The sequence below is a fragment of the Elephas maximus genome, chromosome 19 (assembly GCF_024166365.1).
Source record: "Elephas maximus indicus isolate mEleMax1 chromosome 19, mEleMax1 primary haplotype, whole genome shotgun sequence".
NCBI lineage: Eukaryota > Metazoa > Chordata > Mammalia > Proboscidea > Elephantidae > Elephas > Elephas maximus.
In genome coordinates, this window is record NC_064837.1 from 81,270,522 (window position 1) to 81,294,330 (window position 23,809).

General features: G+C 38.0%; 1 protein-coding gene across 8 annotated transcripts in view; it reads left to right on the forward strand.

Annotated features, from left to right (window-relative positions):
- Nucleotides 1–23,809, forward strand: part of PCMTD1 (protein-L-isoaspartate (D-aspartate) O-methyltransferase domain containing 1) — a 417,471-nt gene that overhangs the window by 93,423 nt on the left and 300,239 nt on the right. For all 8 annotated transcript variants that reach the window (XM_049859830.1, XM_049859827.1, XM_049859824.1 and 5 more), the window contains 2 exons: nucleotides 6,655–6,826; nucleotides 13,238–13,361. In XM_049859830.1, the coding sequence (XP_049715787.1) occupies nucleotides 6,655–6,826; nucleotides 13,238–13,361 (296 nt within the window). The remainder of the gene's footprint in view (nucleotides 1–6,654; nucleotides 6,827–13,237; nucleotides 13,362–23,809) is intronic.

Sequence of the window (23,809 nt, forward strand, 5' to 3'; positions counted from 1 at the left end):
CCAGATACGAAAGTTGAAACAGCACTTTGGTTTTTATAATTTATTTCCTTCAGGTTAAAGTTGAGGAATGCTGTTAAAGTGGTTAAGTGCACTACAGCATTTTTATTTGAAGAGAGCTCCTACCCTTTTCTTTAATGAGACTTATCTGACGTGAATTATTGTTGGGTGGGAGAGGCAATGCATTCCTCTAGTTTTAAATTCAGAGTTAAAATAGATTGTTGTACTTTAGAAGATTTTATTGATTTATGGCAATGTCTAGTTTCCTAAGTAAAAAAAAAAATATATTGTTTCATTTTCCACATGTGATTCTTTTTCATTGGAAAAATTAAATGTCAGCTTTATAACTAGAGTAGCCCTGCTTCAACTTTAAGAGAATTATGGCAGAATTGTTTCGCATGTATAGTTTTGCTGTATATAATTCATTATATATTGAAGATTATTGAAAAATATTTGTCAGATATTCAAACATTATGGTATAGTAATAATGTTCAGATGGTAGTTTTATAATGATTTTCACAGGTTGTAAATGCATTTTTACTCTTCACAAATATTCAAATGTTGGGACAAATCTTCAGAAGTAGCTGTGGGGAAAAGTTTGATGGTTTCAGGTACATTTTTAGGAGAAGAAATTATTGTTGAAGTACATGAAGGCTCACTTCTTTTATATGACTTTCTCTGACATTTCCTATGAAAATGTTTAGAGATTTTGGGGGGAAGTTCCTAAGGATTTCTTCTAAAGCTTCATTCAGTGAAAAACCAATGTGTTTACTCTTAACACTATGCTTTGAATAGCGTTTGACTTATTTTTAGATGAGTTTGGTTGCAGTTGGAAGGGAAAACACTTGAAAAGGTAAAGTCTTTTTTTTACTGTTTTAATTCAATACCTTAATTATTAGTTATAAGAGTTTGAATGGTATAAGTACATTTGGCAGTTAAGAGATCTCCAAGTCATTTCTCTTGATTCTTTTCACAAAGGAAAGCTCTAAAGTTTTTGTCTTGCTTTAACAAAGTTCATAGCTCTTAAAACTTGCAATGTGTGTTATGACAAAATGTTTTAAGAAAAAGAAGTTTCTGTGATTGATTTGGCAGCTTGTTTTGGGTGAGGTATGAGAACCAGGTGGGATTCTTTCCCATGTCCTTGAAATTCCTTTATTCCATTGGAATAATTGTCCAAAATTTCAATGACAGCATCCCGTGGCACATGATAAACTAGGTTTACAAATTATCAGCCCCCACTTCCACAGTGTATTGAAGGGGAATGTTGTTTTTTCTACTCTCAGTCAGCTCCTAGACCTAGACTATCCGTCTAAGAGGGAAGCTGCAGGGCAAGGCTAGGTCACCCTGATCTCCTAGCAGCTTATCAAAAGAATTATATGGGCAAGTTGGCAAGGTCCCTGCTGTGAACGAAGGCATCTGTCCATCTCAAGATGAAGATACTTCAACATGCACCTTTAAAGAAATCCACTGTTAAGGTAAGTGATTAGAATCCTGGTGTTATGTCCGGCAAATGTTCATGGTTCTAAACCAAGATACATACATATATATGTGTGTGTGTGTGTGTGTGTGTTATATTTTTCCATAAATGATTTCTGGTGTACGTTTTAGTAAAAGTATGTCAACTATTTTTCCTCTGTACATAAGAGGAAGTCTAAAAATCAGTTATTAGATTTTCAGTCTTAATTCAGTAGATGATTATAAACCTAAAATGACTTTGTAATCTCTTTTTTTTCTGTATATAGTTAATATTGTAATTTAGGAGGGTGAATTATTTCTATCTGGGAAGTTTTGGAAATTTTCTTCAAAGAATAAGAATGATTGCTACTTTTCATTTTACTTAGAGACATAAAATTTTAATGCACTCTCCTAAATCAAGTATAAAAACTAAGGAAAGGAAACATGAATCAAACTTTCACAAGTATGATTAAAACCACATATGAAATATCTTTTTGGTAGACTTCTTGCCAGTTTTTCTGCTTGGATTTCATTTAGTGGGTGGTTGATGTGAACAGGTGGAACTCAGATTTTCTTTCACTATATTTAATCTGACTTATATGCATAAATCTGTAAATAGTGTAGTACTACTTTGTAGTAAACTGAGAACTTTTGGTTAGTTTATTGTTCCAGTCTTCCATATTGCACAGAAATTGCATTTGTGGTTTAAAATATGTTCTTTGCCCATAGAGGTTTGTGGAAACTTAGGTACAGATAGTCATAACCTAACGAAAAAGGTGTTTTCTTTATTTACTTCTCTACCTTGGAGGAATTAAGAATAGTAGTAATTTACTCCACTTGATAACATGGTACCACCATCTCTGTGTAGTATCAGTCATTCAGTTATTCATACATATAAATGAGCACATCCTTAAACATTTACCATAAAAATTATAATCATAGACTTTTTGAAAAAAATATAAGCAGTGGGATTTTGATCATTCTGTATCCTGATTGGTATGAATTTATATACATCAAAACTGTTATAAAAATATGACAATTTTAGTATCAGGATACAAAATGTGTAAGATTTTCAACTATGTTCCTCATCAGAAATACAACTATGTGCCTCTATAAGCACTTCATTAAAAGTTAATCCATAATTCATATATATATGTGTGTGTATATATATATGTATAGCCAGACTATGCAATTTGCGAATTTTTATTTTTTAAATAATTGTGATGAGTTCATGTATTATTGATGGAGAAGGACAAACCATAGTTAAAAGTGTAATAATTCCCAGATGGGATACTATCTTGGATAGACTTTTTTTTATAGCTATGAGATTGGTACTCTTACAACTTTTTCAGTAAAGTGTTTGGCATATGAACTCTCTACCATGTTCTAGATGTTTTAGAGCCAACATTGAAAAATATTATAGTCTTTCTCCAATTTTATGTCCCCAATTTTATTTATTTTTGCTACTTTCATATCTAGAAATAATGCAATCCTTGTGGAATATTGTCTCCTAAATTCAATTAATCTTCCAAATTCAGATATTCTGGTGAAGAGTTAAACATGTAAAATGGAAGTGTAAAGACTATGTGCTTATTAGAAATGTATGTTCCATTTGCAGTAGTAGAAATTATTTATGAATTTACAGATCTAATTTTTCTCTACAATCTTTTGTAACACTCCATAGGTAGAAGTACATGTACTTGTTCTGATCCCCATCAGAAGGGTAATCATTCAAGATATTTTCTCAACTATGTGTGAATAAGGGTGGCTTATTTAAAATGTTAAGAAAGGCAAAAAAGAAAAAAAAGTGCCTTTTAATTAAAGGGAAACGGATTGTGTTTTGTTTTTGTTTTTTGGCATGCTGCAAAAAGAATCATGTATTCTATAACTTGAAGCCCAGTTATTATAGCAATCAACTTAGTAAAATATTAACCATCATATTAATATAGAGTGCTATAAGCATGTGCTTTTTTTGTAACTATTTCTGTGCAAGTTTTTCTTCCAGCCCTGAGATTTTGTGATTAGCATATTTAATTTGTCAAATTTGAGTTCATCTTCAAAATTGGTAGATAAGGCATTTTGTTTCCTTATATGGTTCACTGACTTCGTAAATGGATCTTGAGAACCATAATTTGGGATAGGTGATGGAGATACAGTTAAAATTCAGAGGAAATATTCTAAGCGATAGCAGGAAAGCCAGGAGGATGTTTCAAGGGAAAGATTGTGTTTTTTAAGGAGAATGTATTTGAAGCTTCTATTTACCTGTAATACATAGGATGATAGCTGTTTAATATTTTCAGTTTATGTGGCTGTTGAAACAGAAAACTTATATTTTTATATAAAAATATCTTAAAAATTGAGATATTTTACATTCTTTTTGTTTTTGTTGTTACCAAGTCTTTGAAGCCCCATATGAATTTTATACTGGTAGCACATCTCAGTTTGAAGTGGTCACGTTTCACGGACTCAGTATCCACATGGCTAGAGTTGCCATATTGTCTAGTGTAGCTCTGCATTGTTCTTGTCACACCTTTCAGATCACAGCTGCTTATTCCCCAGGGAACCCTTCTCTGACCTGCCAAGTCTGTCTGCCTCCTTTCATCCTCAGCCTTACAGGATTGTATTCCTTTCCTTTAGACATCTGTCACAGTTGTAAATTACACTTTAATTAGTGGGATTGTTTGATGCTTTCTTTGTAAGCTCCATGAGCACCCCACTGTGTTCCCAGTATTTACATACAGCTGGTGCCCAGTAAATACTTTTTGATTGAATGAACTGTACTACTTACTGGCATAAGGTAACTTGCCCAGAGTCACACAGTTGATTTTAGAATCAGGCAGTAAATTTTTTCTAATTTATTTGCTGGGTATGAGAATGTATAAAGTATCACAGATATAAGAAGTGTAAGTTTAAATTTGTAAGTTTTTCTGTGATGATGTTTTCCTAGGTAATAGTGCTGCAAGCTATCTTGTATTTTTAACTAGTAGAAAGCTTTTAAGCTATAAGTGTACTTTTGAGCTGATTTAACAGACTTAATGATAAAAGGAGCCCTGATGGTGCAATGGTTAATTGTTCAGCTGTAAATTGAAAGGGTGGCAGTTCAGTCCCACCCGGTGGCTCCTGGGGAGGAAGACTTGGTGATCTGCTCCTGTGAAGATCACAGCCTAGAAAGCCTGATGGGGCAGTTCTGCTCTGTCAAGTGGGGTTGCTGGGAGTCAAGATTGACTTGATGGCATCGATAGTGATAGAAGGGGTTTGATAGTTCAGAACCCTTTCATTATTTAAATTTACTGCCCACATTCATCCTGAAGATTATAAGAATGACTTAAATTATTATGAAATTAAATTATTTAAAATGAATTTTTATAAGAAGATTTTTAGAGACACTATTGAAAATAGTAGTCTAACTTTTCCTTTTTAAGGGATACTCACTGTAAGTTTGATAAAAATGACTAAATCATAGTATCTGATGCTTAAAAGCCAGGACATTTTATTTTGGCCATATTTTAGATAATCAGAGATTGTGCCATAAAAGAGAAGTAAAGCATGGTCCCCAGCCTTGGTAAGTTTTGTGTATGCTCTGCAAATAGGAAGAATGAGATCCTGTGACAGAGCTGGGAGAGACTTCAATGGGAAGCTGATATTTGAACTGTATCTTGAAGGCTACCCACCGGGCTAGTAGGCATTTATTTAAGGGAAGAAGTGAAAGGAAAGTATTTCAGTCAGGGGAACAGTGCATACAGAGAGAGTTTCAGCACAGTTTGTGATAATGCCACTTTCCTCTGGATACAGCATGGTGTGTGCTGTGGGCAAGAACCCAGGAGAATGAGTCTTGAAGGGCAACTTGGTGTAGAAGTGTAATGAGCCCACATGGCACTGCAAGGAGTTTGAATGTACCCTGTGCAGTAGGGAGCATATGCATGGAAGAAACCTGAAAAATGTGAGCAGTGAGGAGATGGTTAGGAAGAGAAATCACAGACCATGGACCACCTTAGCTCAAGAGTGTGGAGATATAAGCACAGGGCGTAGTATACTGCTAAACCCAGTCCCCTCCCATGCCCCCGCCGAGGTTAGGGGAAATTGAGGATAGGGCATAATTTTGGTGAACCAAGTTAGTGTTCATAATATGTTTGTGTTTCAGTGAATTGTCTACTATTAATTACTGAAGAATAGGATATATTTTACAAAGTAAAAATGATGGCGATTCAAATAAATGTCATTTTTCACTGCATGCCAGAGCTTTTAATGTGAATTATTTCATCGTCCGATGACAGCCTGATTCTGCTGTATGACCATATTAACTTTAATCAACTTAAAAGTGAAAAGATAATATACAAATTAATTTTTAAAAATATCACATGTTTTATTATTGCATTGGAGTTTTAATTGTATGTTAGAGGTTGCTTTCAGTTTTGTTTATCAGCATTTTATAAAGTAGAAGTCTAAATAGAATTTAATAAAGTAGAAGTCTAAATAGAACTTAATAAAGTAGAAGTCTAAATAGGATAGTTTGTAAAAGCATAACTATACACCATGAACCAACACTGTAACCAGAAAGGAGTGGCCTGACTAAAATACTTTTCTTTGAAGCACATCTCTTGTCTTGTGGCTTAGGAGACATCACAGGGGCCAAAGCAGCAGTAAGTAAAGACACTGTTCATACTGGTCTCGGTCCCAACCTGTAAATTCCTCAGCCAAAATTTATTAGAAAAATGTTCCTAATCTTAGTGGTTGCAAGGGAATGTAGATCAGTACACTGGTCCCTCTCTTGATAAAGCTCTGCCAAGTTATCCTCAACAAAGTCCAGCACCCAGAAGGGTGTTACACACCCCATGTTTCCACTAGTCCCTCACCTTTTTTGGAAAGGACAGTGGAAAGTGATGTTTTCCTTAAATTGTTTTACCTTTGCAATTCTCTTTATTGTCATATATCGTTTGTGGGGCATCATGAGATTGGTGTTGTAATGGGATTTTCATTATATTTATTTTTTTAAGGTAGAAATGAGTCTTCAGTGTGGCCAAAACTTGGTATGTTTTTAAAACAGTACATTTGACTGGCGTTAAACTTCATGTTTTATAATGATATTTTATCCTTTTAATTTATTTTGGTAACTTCATTATTTTGAAGAACTGGCTTGTAGTAATTTTTTTTTTTTAGATATAATCTTTTGTTTAAGTAAAATACATTTGTTTTTCCATGCAGATTTGAGTTCTGTGAACCTGCATTTGTGGTTGGCAATTGCCTCCAGATAGCCTCTGACAGTCATCAGTATGATCGAATTTATTGTGGAGCTGGAGTTCAGAAAGACCATGAAAACTACATGAAAATATTGCTAAAAGTTGGAGGCATTCTGGTCATGCCTATAGAGGATCAGGTAGCTTTCACTGTCCTTTTACTTGGTGGCATAGGAAGCAAAAACATTAGTCTTTACTTTTCTGTAACTCTTACTACTTTTCTTTAATATCTTTGTTTCATGTAATAAATGTTAAGCACCATGCCAGGTGTTGGGCACATGGTGGGTCTAAAAAGCACACTGAAGTTTGGGTTAAGGAGGTTGACATTCATCATATAATCACACTAATGGATGTGAATTGTTATTTGTTACTATAGACCCCCCCGCCCCCCCCCCCAACACACACACACAGATAACACAGGAGCCCCAACTAGCCTGGCTCAAGAAAGGACCCCTGAGGAAGTACACTCAGGGTAAGTTCCACGCTCTATAGGCCAGCAAGATGGAAGCAGGTAACGGTGGGAGAGGAAAGAGTCCAGGCTGAGGGCCCACAGCCCTAATCATTTTAGAAGGTACATTGATGAGCACACAATTCCTTTTGTCACTTCACTACTAGCAGATTTTGTTAAGAGGAAGGGAAACGGAAAGTTTGGGATCTAGCGGTGTTGAAACAGATAACACTGCTTGTACCCGTAGGACTTACATGTGAAAATTTTACAGCACCTGGTTGTCTGTTAGAAATTTATATTATTTTCTTCTTAGCCTTTGCAGAAGATATTTAGTAACATATCAACATTTTGCTTGATAAAAAAGATATTTAGGGTTCTATTTTCCTAAAATAATTTACTATTAAAAAGTAGCCTTCAAAGCAGTTATTTTTCAGTTTTATTTCCCTAAGCCCCTCAATCCTTTTACTGTCACAACCCCTGAACCACATATAATTAGGAATGATGAGGATTTTCACATCATTTTGAAGTTATAATACTGTAATTGTCACTTGGGTTTTATTTTTACCTTTTTTGTTTTTGCTTAAGATTGGGAGAGTACTGTGTCAGTGAAACGTACACTGTAGGTTTCAAAGAAGAAATACTCTTCTGTCTGTATAGAAAAACTTGAAATACGTACTTAATGTTTACTCAAAGCAGATACAAAAGAGATCCCTGTGATGTGATTGGAGGAGACTTGGGCTTCTGACACAGATTAGCTGTCCCTTTGTGGCTCGGATCAGCAGCTACTCCTCCGGTTTCCCCACCTAGAAGGTACTGGGTGGAATGCCGTGATCTCTAACAGTTGCTCAGTTTCCAACATTCTTCAGCTCTTTAAATGCGTCAAAAGAAATCTCATGTGTGGTTTGGTTTGAACTGCTTCATTCCATTTAAAAAAACAAGTGAATATTTACATCTTCATTTAATAAAAAAAAAAACAAAACTGTATAGACTCACTTGAAAATATGTTTAGGCATTTATCAGCATTATTAATTTTTTTCTTGCCATCTTTTATTGTGAAATTATTAGGCATAATAAATGTATGAAACACTAATTTATTCAGAAAATGAGTGGACCTTTTAAAAGCAAATGACTTCAAATGTGTATAAAAATGCATTTCAAAGAAATAAAATCTTCAGTAATCCTAATAATCTAAATCTGTGATGTTTGAAACGCATTTTGGTTTGTAAGTTAGATAACCTGAAATGACTGGGGACTGCATGATGTTTTGGGGTTTATATATTGTATGGGTCTTTTAATGTCACAATTTGTCATTTGTAGTTTAGGGAATCTCACCATTACCATGTGCTGTGCTCTGTGGTAAATCGTTTGCCAGTTATGATAGAGACATAATATAAAAATACTTATTAAAAAAAAAATCCTGGAAAAATTTGGTTACTTAAGTTCTTCCAGTGTTTAGACTGTTTTCCTTTTAAGATATATTTTTAACCACTTAAAATATGACTTCTAATTGGTATTTTATTAAACATTTATTATATACTACTATGGAAACCCTGGTGGCATAGTGGTTAAGTGCTACGGCTGCTAACCAAGGGGTTGGCAGTTTGAATCCACCAGGCGCTCCTTGGAAACTCTATGGGGCGGTCCTACTCTGTCCTGTCCGGTCGCTATGAGTTGCAGTTGACTTGACGGCACTGGGTTTGGTTTTTTGGTTTTTATATATTACTACTGTACAAACATTGCCACATAGAATACACAGGAATCGAATCGACTACCTCTGTGGAAAGAGACAATGGGGAAGCTCAGTATCATTGGGTAGAACAGACCATCAATTGCTTATATGCAAGTTCAAGTTGAAGCTGAAGAGAATTAAAACAAGTCCATGAGAGTCAAAGTACGATCTTGAATACATCCCACCAGAATTTAGAGACACCTCAAGGATAGATTTGATGCACTGAACACTGATAATGAAAGACCAGAAGAGTTTTGGATGACATCAGAGACATTATACATAAAAAGAAAAAAAGGTCATTAAAAGCATAGAATGTCAAAAGACACTGAAACTTGCTCTTGAGTGCAGAGTAGCTGAAACAAACGGAAGAAATGATGAAGTAAAAGAACTGAACAGAAAATTTCAAAGGGAGGCTTGAGAGTACAGGGTGAAGTGTTAAAATATGCAAAGACCTGGAGTCAGAAAACCAAAACCGAAAAACATGCTTGGCATTTCTCAAGCTGAAAGAACTGAAGAAAAAATTCAAGCCTCGTATTGCAATATTGGAGGATTCTATGGGCAAAATATTGAACAACACAGGAAGCATCGAAAGAAGATGGAATACCAGAGTCAGTATACCAAAAAGAAATATATAGAATCACTATACCACAAAGAATTGGTCAGCGTTCAGCCATTTCGGAGTTAGCATATGATGGAGAACTGATGGCACTGAAGGATAAAGTCCAAGCTGCACTGAAGGCATTGTTGAGAAACAAGGCGCCAGGAATTGACAAAATACTCTTTGAAATGCTGCAACAAACATTGGAAGCGCCAACTTGTCTGTGCCGAGAAATTTGGAAGACAGCTACCTGGCAACCAACTGGAAAAGATCCATATCTGTGCCCATTCCAAAGAAAGGTGATCCAACAGAATGCAGAAATTATTGAAAAATATCATTAATGTCACATGCTAGCAAAAGTCTGCTGAAGACAACTAAAAAATGGACAGGGAACTGTCAGAAATTCAAGCCGGATTCAGAAGAGAATGTGCAACGACAGATATCATTGCTGATGTCAGATGGGTCTTAGCTGAAAGCAGGGAATACCAGAAAGATGTTTACTTGTGTTTTATTTACTACACAAAGGCATTCGCTGTGTGGATCATGAATTATGGATAACATTGAGAAGTATGAGAATTCCAGAACACTCAGTTGTGCTCATATGAAACTTGTAGATAGATCAAGAAGTAGTCATTGGAACGGAATAAGGGGATACTGTCTGTTTTAAAATTAGGAAGGGCGTGCATCAGGGTTGTATCCTTTCACCATACTTAATCTACATGCTGAGCAAATAATCCAAGAAGCTGGACTATAAGAACTTTGGAAATCCATCTGGCGTTATCTTAAACAGTTAGAAATAGAACTACCATACAACCCAGAAATCCCACTCCTCGGAATATACCCTAGAGATACAAGAGCCTTCACACAAACAGATATATGCACACCCATGTTTATTGCAGCTCTGTTTACAATAGCAAAAAGCTGGAAGCAACCAAGATGTCCGTCAGCGGATGAATGGGTAAATAAATTGTGGTATATTCACACAATGGAATACTACGCATCGATAAAGAACAGTGACGAATCTCTGAAACATTTCATAACATGGAGGAATCTGGAAGGCATTATGCTGAGCGAAATGAGTCAGTTGCAAAAGGACAAATATTGTATAAGACCACTATTATAAGATCTTGAGAAATAGAAAAAACGGAGAAGAACACATACTTTTGTGGTTACAAAGGGGGGAGGGAGGGAGGGAGGGAGGGAGAGGGCTTTTTATTGATCAATCTGTAGATAAGAACTGCTTTGGGTGAAGGGAAAGACAACACTCAATACAAGGAAGGTCAGCCTAATTGGACTGGACTAAAAGCAAAGAGGTTTCCGGGATAAAATGAAAGCTTCAAAGGTCAGCGGCGCAGGGGCTGGGGTCTGGGGAACTTGGTTTGAGGGGACTTCTAAGTCAATGGGCAAAATAATTCTATTATGAAAACATTCTGCATCCCACTTTGAATTGTGGCGCCTGGGGTCCTAAATCCCAACAAGCAGCCATCTAAGATACATCAATTGGTCTCAACCCACCTGGAGCAAAGGCAAAGGAAGAACACCAAGGTCACACGACAACTAAGAACCCAAGAGACAGAAAGGGCCACATGAACCAGAGACCTACATTATCCTGAGACCAGAAGAACTAGTTGGTGCCCGGCCACAATCGATGTCTGCCCTGTCAGGGAGCACAACAGACAACTCCTGAGGGAGCAGGAGACCAATGGGATACAGACCCCAAATTCTCATGAAAAGACCACACCTAATGGTATGACTGCGACTAGAGTAATCCCAGAGACAATGCTCCCCAGAACTTCTTATGGCACAGGACAGGAACCATCCCCGAAGACAACTCATCAGGCATGAAAAGGACTGGTCAGTGGGGGGGAGAGAGATGCTGATGAAGAGTGAGCTAATTAAATCAGGTGGACACTGGAGAGTGTGTTGGCAACTCTTGACTGGAGGGGGGATGGGAAGATAGAGAGAGAGGGAAGATGGCAAAATTGGCACGAAACGAGAGACTGAAAGGACTGACTCAATAGGGGGAGAGCAAGTGGGAGAAGGGAGTAAGATGTATGTAAACCTACATGTGACAGACTGATTGGGATGGTAAATGTTCACTTGAAGCTTAATAAAAATTAATTAAAAAAAAAAAAGCTGGACTATAAGAAGAAGAATACGGCATCAGGATTGGAGGAAGACTTAACAACCTGTGATATGCAGCTGACACAACTGTTTGCTAAAATGAAAAGGACCGGAAGCAGTTACTAATGAAGATCAAAGACTACAGCCTTCAGTAAGGATTACACCTCCACATAAAGGGAAAAAAAAATACTTACAATTGGATCAGTAAATACCTCAACATAAAGGGAAAAAAAATCCTTACAGTTGGATCAATAAATAAAATCAAGAAATTGAAGTCAAAGATCTCATTTTACTTGGATCCACTATCAGTGGCCATGAAAGCAGAAGTCAAGAAATAAAATGGCGTATTGCATTGGGCAAATCTGCTGCAAAAGACCTCTTTAAAGTGTTAAAAAGCAAGGATGTCACTTTGAGGACTAAGGTGTGCCTGACTCAAGCCATGGTATTGTCAATCATTTCATATGCATGTGAAAGCTGGATAATGAAAATGGAAGACCAAAGAATTGACACATTCAAATTGTGGTGTTAGCAAAGAATATTGAATATACCATGGACTGTAAGAAGAACAAACAAATCTGTCTTAGGAGAAGCACAACCAGAATGATCCTTAGAAGTGACGATGGCTGACGATGGTGAGACTTTGTCTCATGTACTTTGGACGTGTTATCAGGAGGAACCAATCCCTTGAGGACATCTTGCTTGATAAAGTAAGTGGGTCAGGGAAAAAGAGGAAGATCCTCTACGGTATGGATTGACATAGTGGCTGCAACAGTGGGCTCAAAGAGCAATGATTGTGAGGACGGCGCAGGACTGTGTTTCGTCAAAGGCACCTAACAACAGCATAAACACCCCAAATCCACTAATGTCAAGTCGATTCTGACGCATAGCGACCCTATAGGACAGAGTAGAACTGCCCCATACAGTTTCCAAGGAGCGCCTGGTGGATTCAAACTGCCAACCTCTTGGTTAGCAGCTGTAGCACTTAACCTCTATGCCACCAGGGTTTCCAACAGCATACAAACATAAAATGTGATAATTGGCTGCTTTTTATAATTTATGTTGAAGATACTAATTCAACTTGAACAAGTCAAATACTCAGCTGATATTTTTTTTCTCAGACCAGTGGTGAGTCTTTGCTGAGTAACAAACTCTTTCCTAGTCCATTTGTGAGTGATAGCGTTTATTTGTGAAATACCAATTTGAGGTTAGAATGAGAATCTATATTTCATTTCCGTTATGGAATAGCATTGGGCTGACTCATTGGTACAGTAATCAAAACACGATTTTATTAATATAATGCTTTACCCAAACAACTGAACCTATCTTAGACTTGCCTTTTGAGAGCCAGTGGCAAGTATGGATTGGAGTGGTAACCCTAGAAGCTATTAGACCCCAAATCTAACACGCAGAGTTACTCGGCCATACTTGGGTATCTCAGTTGCATTGGAATATGTATCTTGAACAGAAAAGATATTTAATTCCGTTTGTATTATTTTATAGTAAGTATCTTAATGGAAGTAATTTGATTGCCTTCAAATATAAGTGATTGTATAGCTCTCTTTGGCAATTACTGTTTTAAAACAAAATTGTGACTAAAAGGTCATCACATTTTCAGGATTAAGCTGTTCTATTCCTTTTTTCTCTCTAAATAGTTAACACAAATTATGCGAACCGGACAAAACACTTGGGAAAGTAAAAATATCCTTGCTGTTTCATTTGCTCCACTTGTGCAGCCAAGTAAGAATGATAATGGCAAACCAGATTCGGTGGGACTCCGTAAGTAGTTATTGGTTCTTTCTGATTGAACTATGTGATGTGTGATGTTCAGCCTATATGCTCGAGATTTGATGCCCTATATAATTAAGAAGAATTAAATAAATATGCAGTAATATAGTCAATGCATTTAAACTTTTTAAAAATGTTTTTTAAATAAGTAAATATTTTTAAAAAATAGCCTTTACCTTATACCAGACACTGTAATTATGTAATCATGAAAAAAACAGGCAGGTCAAAATAAAAAGGAATTTATTAATGACAGTGAATCTCTGGTCATGGGAAAATGTATCTACTTCAGGTTTGGTGGAAGGGAAGGCCATCCTGATGAGCTGTCATTCGAATTAACTACCAGAATGATATGAAAGAACCAGCCATGTCAAGATTGGATGGCAGGATTTTCTATTAAAAGGAATAGCCAGGGCAAAAGTCTTTAGGCCAAAAATGGCTTGGTCGTTCAAAGACCAGGAATAAATGTCCTGGTGGCTGAAGCTCATTAGCTGGGTTGCGGAGGATATATTATCATAGGGCAAAAGGGGAAGCAGGAGTGCCAGTTAAGAGGTTTTTTTTTTTTTTTTTTCTTTTAATAGTCAAGGAGAGAGTTGATGTTGGTCTGGATAGAGTTGTTTGAAGGTGGACAAGTAGCGGACAGATTAAACATATGGGTATAAGTTAGAACAGAACTGGCTGGTTGGTAGAATGGGTGTGGGAGGATAGAGGTGAGGAACAAGAGGAATTAAAAGTTTTGCCTTGAGTGGCTGGCTGAGTGATGGTACCACTTAACTGCTATTTAAAAAAGACTGGGGGTTTGGAATAGTTTGGAAATAAAAAACCAAAAACCCAAACCCATTGCCATCAAGTGAATTCTGACTTAGCGACCCTATGGGATGAAATAGGAGCTGTGGCGGCATGGTGGTTAAGTGTTTGGCTGTTAACCAAAAGATTGGCAGCTCAGATCCACCAGCTGCTCCTTGGCAACCCTATGGGGCAGTTCTACCGTGTCCTGTAGGGTTGCTATGAGTCGGAATTGACTTGATGGCAATGGGTTTAGTTTGGTTTTTTTTATAGGGTTTCCAAAGAGTGGCTGGTGGATTCAAACTGCCGACCTTTTGATTAGCAGCCAGGCTCTTAACTGCTGCGCCACCAGGTTCCAGTTTGGAAATAATCGATTACCCTTGAGTGAATTTGACGCATAGCAACCCTATAGGACAGAGTAGAACTGCCCCATAGGGTTTATAAGGAGTGGCTGGTGGATTCAAACTGCAGACCTTTTGGTTAGCAGATGAGCTCTTAACTACTATACCAGTTTGGGCTCCAGTTTGGAAATTGGTGTACGGAAATCAGATACTTATATTTTGGCCATGTTTGAGTTGATGATTAGCATGTAAGTGTCAGGTGGTCAAGTGGATAAACCTACTGCACATGGGAGATATAAATTGAGAATCTTCAAAGTAAAGATGTCGTTTAAGCTATGAAAAAGGATGAGACCACTTAGGGGGAGAATGGACATAGAGAAGAGACATTAGATTGGGCCTGCAGCCCACCCATGGGAGTTAGGTGGATTAGCAAAGGAGACTGAGGAAGAGGGCCAGTATGCATGGTATGTTGAAAGCCAAAAAAGAAAAGCATTTCAAGAAGAAGGGAGCGAGCGATCAACCTACTGGGAGCTACAGACATGGGGAGAAAGAAGAGAAAGGGAATAGTACTTGTTTTGGCCTACCTAATGGTCTTGGTAAACATTAAGTAAAGTTCTTTACCAAAAAATGAACTTAACCATAGTAGACCTCTTGCCTTAGTTTGCTTTTTTCTTGTCTCTCTCCCACCCCCAGAGGATTTTAAGGAGCCCTGGTGGCACAGGTGGAAACCGTGGTGGCATAGTAGTTAAGAGCTATGGCTGCTAACCAAGAAGTCGGCAGTTCGAATTTACCAGGTGCTCCTTGGAAACCCTATGGGGCAGTTCTGCTCTGTTCTTTAGGGTTGCTATGAGTTGGAATCAAGTCAATGGCAACGGGTTTGGTTTTGTTTTTTTTTTTTTTTGGTGACACCGTGGCAAAGTGCTTTGCTGCCAACCAAAAGATTGGCGGTTTGAACTCACCAGCCACTTCAAGGGAGAAAGATGTAGCAGCCTACCTCCGTAAAGATTTATATATAGCCTTGGAAACTCTATGGGGCAAGCAGTTCTCCTCTGTCCTGCACAGTCACTATGAGTTGGAATCAACGGCAGTGGGTTTGGGTCTTTCTTCTTTTTTTTTTTGTATTAAGGATTTTGGGAGGATCAGTAAATCATACCCATTTTTCTTCTGTTCAAATTCTTATCAGTGCGGGGGTCAGATAGCTAGGGATTGAAATGTCATATTTATTACCAAAGTAGGTTGGAGAATAGGGATTAGGTCTGCACCATTAATTAGACAGGCTTACCCACTACCAGTTATAGGTAACACTGGCCACCATCTGCCTCTGCCATGGTAGTTTACCTTGCAAGTACATGGATGAGCAGAGCCCAGCATGCTTGCTTCTGAGTAGGCAAATCCCAGAGGGAAGACGAAGGAAAGGTCACAGCCACATGTGACCAGCTTCTTATGATGAACGCACACACTCTACAAGCCACTCCTCCTGTCTTGGGAGAGAATGAGTTAGGTAGTATGGAGAGGCCAGGAGTGTTGATGGCATGAAGGGCTCCCCACATGGAGCCAGGGGAGGTTTATAGCCATGTTTTCCAACAGGAGCTTCTAGCAGTGGAGACTGCTGACTTCTCTTCATGGGCACGGAAGAGTCACCAGATTCTGACAAAGTGCTCTTCTTTTGATTTCATTTAGAAATAAAGTAGGTACTCAATTCTAAAAATTTTGAACCTTTCATAATTTAGAAGATGTTTTCAATCTTTCAATTTTTTTCCCAAATACGCTTGTTGCCAGTACAAGGGTAAGTCAAAAAGTTTTGCTACTAGGGTTCCAGTTCATACATGCACGGTTTTACTACAAACAAAACGTGTTTAAATGTGTTTCTATGGGTGGCTGCAGACACGCTGTCTCAGCAGTACACTTGTCTTAGCCTCTTCAGGGGACCTTCAAAAAAAAGAAAAGGTGCTTTTTGTGCTATGGAAAAAAACGATTTTGAGGTCAGGTCTAATACCAAATTTTTAACAAAACTAAATTGGACGTCTTCCCAAATCATTGAAGCTTTGCAACAGGCTTATGGGAATGGTGCCCCACATTAAAAAAAATGAGAAAAGTTTTTAGATGTATCAGGTGTTTTAAGGAAGGTCGAGAAGACCTCAAAGATGAGCCAGGAGAGGGAAGACCATTCAGAAGGTTATGGAGACTATTTTTGGGGATTCCAAAGGGGTAATCTTGATAGATTTTCTCAAAGGACACAGGAAGATCACAGGGTCTTAGAACATTACAAACTGCATTGGTGAGAAGAAGGCCACGAAAATTGCTCCAAGGAATTTTTTTCTGTTGACAGTGCACCTGCTCATTCTTTGAGGGTAGCAATGAGAATTTTGGGGGAAACTTTACCCCATCCAACCTACATCTCTGATCTTACCTCTTCAGATGTCTGTTTGTTCTCAAAACATAAAGAACATTTAAAAGGAACACAATTTGAGTGCCTTGAGGATGCCAAAACTTGTCATTTTGATGTGGTGTAAATGGAAGAGTGCAGAATTCTTCAGGGAGGGGTTGGAGAGATGGAAACACCACCTTCAAAAGTGTGTAAGCATAGATGGAGGATATGCTGGGAAACAGTAGCTTCACATATTGATATTTTTGTTTAATAAAGATTTCTTTGATTTTGTAGCAGTACTTTTTGACTCACTCCCACATATGCTTTGGCCACTTACAAAAAAGATGTGAGTCAGCATAGACAAAAAATTCAACTAAAGCAAGGTAATAAAACTAAAATAAGCGATTTTAAACAAGGAGTCTCAAAAGGAAGAATCCTGTTAAAAATGTGAAATTACTGCACTGGAATGTTAAATTTAGACCTTTTTTTTCCAGTCTAGTCAAAAAAGGATGCATGCTGGGCGCGCTCTGCGACAAAGGGGACTTCTTTCTAGCACTGCAGTAGAATCACATAAATGTTGTTAGTATGCACATGCTTTAACCAATTATTTCAATAAAGTTGCCTACTTTTCAGACTAAACTTTTTCTGTAATTATTGGGTATCTACTTAGTCTCCTTGCTAAAAGCAACAGTTTCACAAAGTAAAATTATTTTCTCTCTCGTGTTCTAAATACTAGAAGTACACAGTTTATTTATGAAAATTCTGTTTAACCTATCTCGTAACTGGATGGAGAGTAATAAAAAGAAGTATGAAAGTTTCCCTGATACAGTCTGGCTTGCCAGTGGCCTGCATCGTGGATGCGTGCACTTACGGAGCCCCCTGTAGATTTCTGCAGCAACTGTGAAAATGTTCTACTTTGTCATTGACGCTTAAAATCCTCAGAATCCTACAAGTAGTCATTTCCCTTTTTATCTGATTACTAGTTTTCCTAGCTTCGTTTCACTCAAGAGGGTCTTGATTGTAAATGTTGTTTTATAATAAGATGATTTATGAATGACATGGATGATATGCTCTAAATGAGCAATTTTTATTTTCACTTTAAGGATGTCAGCCCAGGTAGGGCCAGGCAGTTACTAAGATTGTCATTAGTTAGGATGATTTATGTTTACAACTGTTCCTGTAAAGTAAGGAATAAATTTCATGTGGAATAGATAAAATTGGGACTGGTGAGCCTGAATTAATAAAAGATCCATCATACGTCTGAAATCTATACAGATAAAAGGTACGATGTCTAACTTTTTTGTGAAAATAATCTGGGGTGGGGGATGGAGAGCATCTGGGGGTGTTGATAAAATCAGAATAATTGTGAATTGATAATTCTTGAAGCCGGGTGGCAGGTCTTGGGTGTCCATTGTACTCTCCTTTTATATATAAACTTGCAAGTTCTATAATAAAAAGAGAAAAAAATCTTCAACTACTAATAGCAATTTATAGAATGAGTCAGGAATTATGAGACTTTCTAAAAATAAGAGCTTTATTTGGCAATGTTCACGTAGTTAAAAAGTTTTGAAAATTAGTATTTGCCAAAATTTAATATGACATATAGAGAATGAGAACAAGTTTTCTTTTCTGTTCAGATAAGTTAAAATAACTTTCTGTTCAGAGGACATTATTCCATTAATTATAGGGAGTTATAATATGAAAGAATGCTAGTATATATATGTAAAAAAACTAAATATACATGCATATCCTTTGCCAAGTTTATTATGTAGTTATAAAATAGCTTATATTAAACTGCCTACTAAAATATAGCTATTTTTTCTCAAATTCATCACTAATTTTTATTCCACTTAGAGGTCTTTTTTTTTTTTTTTGTATTCTAAAAATAAGGCTGTATTGCTTAAAGTTCATGTCAGGCCCTTTAGAAGGGTCAGAAGAGACTTCATAAATTGTGAAACTATATGAATTGTGAACTATATGAAATTACTGTTTTTGTAGGTCAAAAATGCCCCAAAATTGTCAATTTTGTGTGGTTTGACCTAAATAAAATGCCTTCTTTAATTTTTGTTAAAAATCCAAGTCAAAATGCTGACAGTAGGTTTTTGTAAAATCTATACAGAGTCTAAATAAGTGGAGTTTAAATGTATATATACGAGATAACATTAACTGTAATTTCGGGATAAAAGCATAAATTCAAAATAAATTTTTATGGTACTAAGGATTAATACTATTTGACTCAGTAAGTCCTTCTCTCATAACTTGAAGCATTAGAAACAAAGGAGTATTAAGGAATAAAAAATACTGGGGATATTTGAGTAAGTAATTTTTTTTTTTTAGTATTGAGAATTATCTAAGTTTTTTTTTTATCATTCAAAAGAACTTTTAAATGACACTCACTTAGATGCTATTTTAGGATATCTGAGTATTAGAAGCTACAAAAGTAAACTGTGAATCCTTTTTCCACTCCGGGCCCAGTTGGTTCTTTATGCGGTTAGGTATCCTCACCATTTAGGATCGAACAGTTTGTCATTCTAGCAGTGCCCCTGGAATGGCAGACAGTGTTGTTGGCAGGGGAAGAACATAATTAAGGTGTTGAAAGAGAATACCAGGAATGTGAGACAAGATGAAAAGACTAATTATAGCTTGTATTTCTTGTTCCTTCTTTACCTTCCCCCTTTGCAGAGCTCACTGGGCCTTAGACCTCTCTTCTCCTCTGTCTACGCTCCCTTGCGCATTCTTACCCAGCTCCTTGTCACTCACCACGTCACCCACGGGCTGATGACTCCCAGATGTGTATCTCCCACGCAACCTTGCTCCTGAGTCCAGAGTCATTATCTAACAGGCAGAATAGACTCTGCAGTCAGATGCTGGGTTAAAATCCCAGCTCTGTCACAACTTCTATGACCCTGAGCAAGTTGTTTAAACTCTCTCTCCTTCTGTCTCCTCATTTAGCATTGAGTGAGCAATTATTTATTTCTAAGTGCTTAAAATAGTGGCTGATGTGCCATAGTACTACTTCCTGAAGAGTTTGCGATCAATGTTGCTGTTGTTGTTATTCCTGAAATCTCCATTTTGAATATGCAATAGACACCTCAGATTTAACACAAAACAAATTTTTGACTTCTCTGCCTTTGTCACGTCAATAACTGACACCAGCATCATTTGCCCAGTTGCTATGGCCAGAAACGTAGATGTCTTACTGAATTCTTTTGTGTATGTGTGTGTGTGTGAGTGTGTGCGCACACACACATGTGCTTTCATCCCCCATTCCAATCCATCACCATCCTGTCTTCAAAATATCTCTCTCCTTTGTCCAATTCTCTCCACCTGTACTGCCACCCTCCATCACAAGTAGTCATATTTCGTGTGGCCTACGAAGTGCCCTAGCTGACCTCCTGCTCCACTCTTGCCCTGATGCATTTTAGACTCTACAGAGGCATTATTGTCATGGCATTGTAACCCTTGCCTCTTAAAACTTTTGAGTAGTTGTTTAGAAAATAAAATCCACATTCCTTACCGTGACCTATGAGGCAGTGCATGATCAGATCTCTTACCACTGTCCTCTTGCTCCAAATTTCTACATCAGCCTTCTTTCAGCTCCTTGAACATGCTAAGCTTGTTGACCTCGTAGAAAACTGCTCTCCCCTCTACCCAGACATCTGTGCTCCAAGACATTTACATAGTCGTAACCCTGACATCAGTCAGATCATCGCTCAGACATGACCTTCACAAGGAGCCAATCGAATAGAAAGTCACTTTATATCATATCATTGTTTTTGATATCCCCTGTCTTATGTGTACTTATTTTTTATCTCCTCCCCAGCCCTAGTGCAGATGTTTAAGCTCTGTGAGGGCAAGGACTTTGTTAGTCTAAACCACGCACTGTTACCTAATGGGTTCTTGAACAGAGCCTGGCATATAGTTTAATAAATGTTTACTGAATGAATGCTAAATAATGCAGTGAACAATTTTGGAGGTAGGCAACACAAGTGGTACTTTATACATTTTAACACATAAAGGATGAGAATACAAACCTTTTGTCACTCACCTGTCTTCACAGAACCAGTCAGTGGTAGCCCCAGGACTTGAACTGAAATTCTTGCATGCTGCTTCATTTTCCAGTACATGTAGTGGGGACAGGTCCAGACCAGTAGAACAAGTAAGCACAGTACTTAGCAGAACAGGCCTAAGGTGCCTTTGAAATTCTTTTCCAAATAGTGTAAAAGTTTTCTAGTGGCCCAATAGATGTGTGCTAAAAAAAAAAAAAAAGAAGGCCAGAGAAACCCATTGCCATCAAGTGGATTCCAACTCATGGTGACCCTACAGGACAGAGTAGAACTGTCCCGTAGGGTTTCCAAGGAGCAGCTGGTAGGTTTGAACTGCCCACCTTTTGGTTAGCAGCCGAGCTCTAAAGGACTCTGAAAAGTTTCTAGTCCTAGGGCTCTGTGAATAATTATGTCTTCTACTGAGGGTGTGTGTGTCTAACATGTGACTTGGCCTAGCCCAGGGCACCGTGGTACAGTGGTAAGAACACAGGAAACAAGCTGGTGGCTGTGAGTGTGAGTATAGACTCTGCACGGCTGGTGCGTACTGGACCTGTGGGGAGTCTGAAGAGGAAACAGCCACAGTCCCTCCCCTCCCAGAGCTCACAACCCAGTAGCCATTGGATTCAACCATTTGCAAATAACTAAAGAAGGCAGAATTTTAAAGGTTTGATAAAGACGTTTGAAAAGGAACGTCCAGAAAAAAGTACCAAAACTGAAGAGACAGAAAAATAAATAATGAAACATTTTAATACTGTTTAACCAAGGAGGGTTTTGTTTTAGGTGTTTTAGAGGGGTCTTCGTAATTGTTTTATTTCCATAAGGATGGAAACTAGGGAGCAGAGAATTTATTATTATTTTTTTTTATGTGCTAAGTATTGGAACAGGATACAAAGAAGAGTATGTGGTTATAGGGCTTATACATTTATGTATCTGTGGGAAATGACAATGAGGCAGACAGGATATGTTCGAACTCTGATGTTTTTGATATTAAGTTAACATCAGTAATTTAAAGGAACCTGTGGTATTTCCCCGTGCCTTTAAAATCACAGGATGATTTCTGGTGGCCCTTTGCCTGTGAACCAGTCCTACTTGCTGATTTACAGAAAGAATGACATAAGCTCTGAGTATGTGTATGTGTATGCGTGTGTGTGTATAACAACTTCAGAGGTTACACTGAAGCAGCTGTTCAAATGTTGCCTTTATTTGAGTTTTTGAATATATTGTACTTGGGTCACATGTTTTAAACATCAAAAAGTATCTAAGGATATGCAGTATAAAATCTCTCCTGTCCCTGTCTCTTGTGCACCCTCACTGGTCCAGATTTCTTATCTTGCCAGAGAACTTTGATGCATATAAACGAAAAAAAACCAAACCCAGTGCCGTCGAGTGGATTCCAACTCATAGCGACCCTATAGGACAGAGTGGAACTGCCCCATAGAGATTCCAAGGAGTGCCTGGCAGATTCAAACTGCCGACCCTTTGGTTAGCAGCCGTAGCACTTAACCACTATGCCACCAGGGTTTCCAAATACAAGGTGCTATGTATATATATATATTCTTTGTTAAGGAGCCCTGTGGTGGTCCCATTTTTTAGGCAAGTCATAATTCTAGACATATTTTTCTGTGCCCTGCTCCCCTACCCCCACCCTCACCCCCAGAAAAATGTGCTTTAGAGATCTTTCCACTCACCAGAAGCTTAGTTTTTCATCTTTCAGCTGCGCAACATTCTTCTGTTTCGTGCATGTGTTGTGATTATTTAGTCAGCCCTTTATTGATTTGTCTGCTTAAACTATTTTGAATTCTAAACCCTTATTACTCCATACATGCAGCATGTTTATATTCAAGTATTTTACATTAAAGTGGTCTTTTCCCCAGCTTTTTTGTGGCTGACCTCTCCTTATTTTAGTTCTTCCCTCAGATGTCACCTCCTGAGGGAGGACCTTCCTGACCCCTGATCTAAAGAGCTTGCTGGGGCCTTCAGCTCTTTCTTCTAGCAAGCCCTGGTTTTCATGCTCTGCACAGCAGCTTCACCTTGGGGCATTGTTCTGTTTGCTAGTCTGTCTATCGTCTTCTCCCTGCTTAGACTCCTTGGGCCCAGAGAATGGTCTCCTTTGTTCTCTGCACTGTCCCCAGTACCTAGAAGGTTGTGCTTGACAGCGTCAGTGCCCTAAATCTTTGTTAGATGGAAGTCCAGGTTTTTACACTGTCAAATAAAAACAAATCCAGACTTTGATAGGGAGAAGCTTTATTCAGGAAGGAAAGGAGGAATGGAAAAGGAACTGTTGTAGTAGTTGGGGAGGGGAACTTCTCCAATAGGGAGAACACTCAGAACCTAGGATGGTAAACATGGAGAGAAGAAAGCAGTGTGGGACAGTGGGATGAGCGGTGGTATCATCAGATAGTAACTTAGAAGGCTTTACACTGAGGTCAGCCTGTCCTCCAGGAGGGGCTTTTAAAGAGGGGTCTTGTGTTAGCTGAGGCTGAACTGAGGTGAGCCAAAAAGTTCAGGGACCTGAGGAAGCTTGGACAAAGTTTAGTTAACAGCACTTTGTTTCTCATTGCCAAGTAACTGAATTGCTTGGCAATAGGTTACTTGTTTACGAGGTAAAGGAATTGGAATTTGGAGGGTCTGTGTCTGACCTTGTCATAGGTGAACACGGGGTGCCTGGTGAGTGTTATTTAAGTCTATGGGAAGGCAGGCTGTTTGCAGAAAGCTGTTTTCCTGGCTACATAGGTCTAGGGGATTTCTTTAACCTTTGCTATTTTCTAGTATCACAGAGTTCAGGTAAAATTCAACATTAGCGGTACTGTTTATGTTTTCTAATGTTCGCAGAGGAATTCACATTTTGTCCTTTGAAGACATGAGCAATGTGTAATGTTTTACTTTTCATGTCTGTTTCCT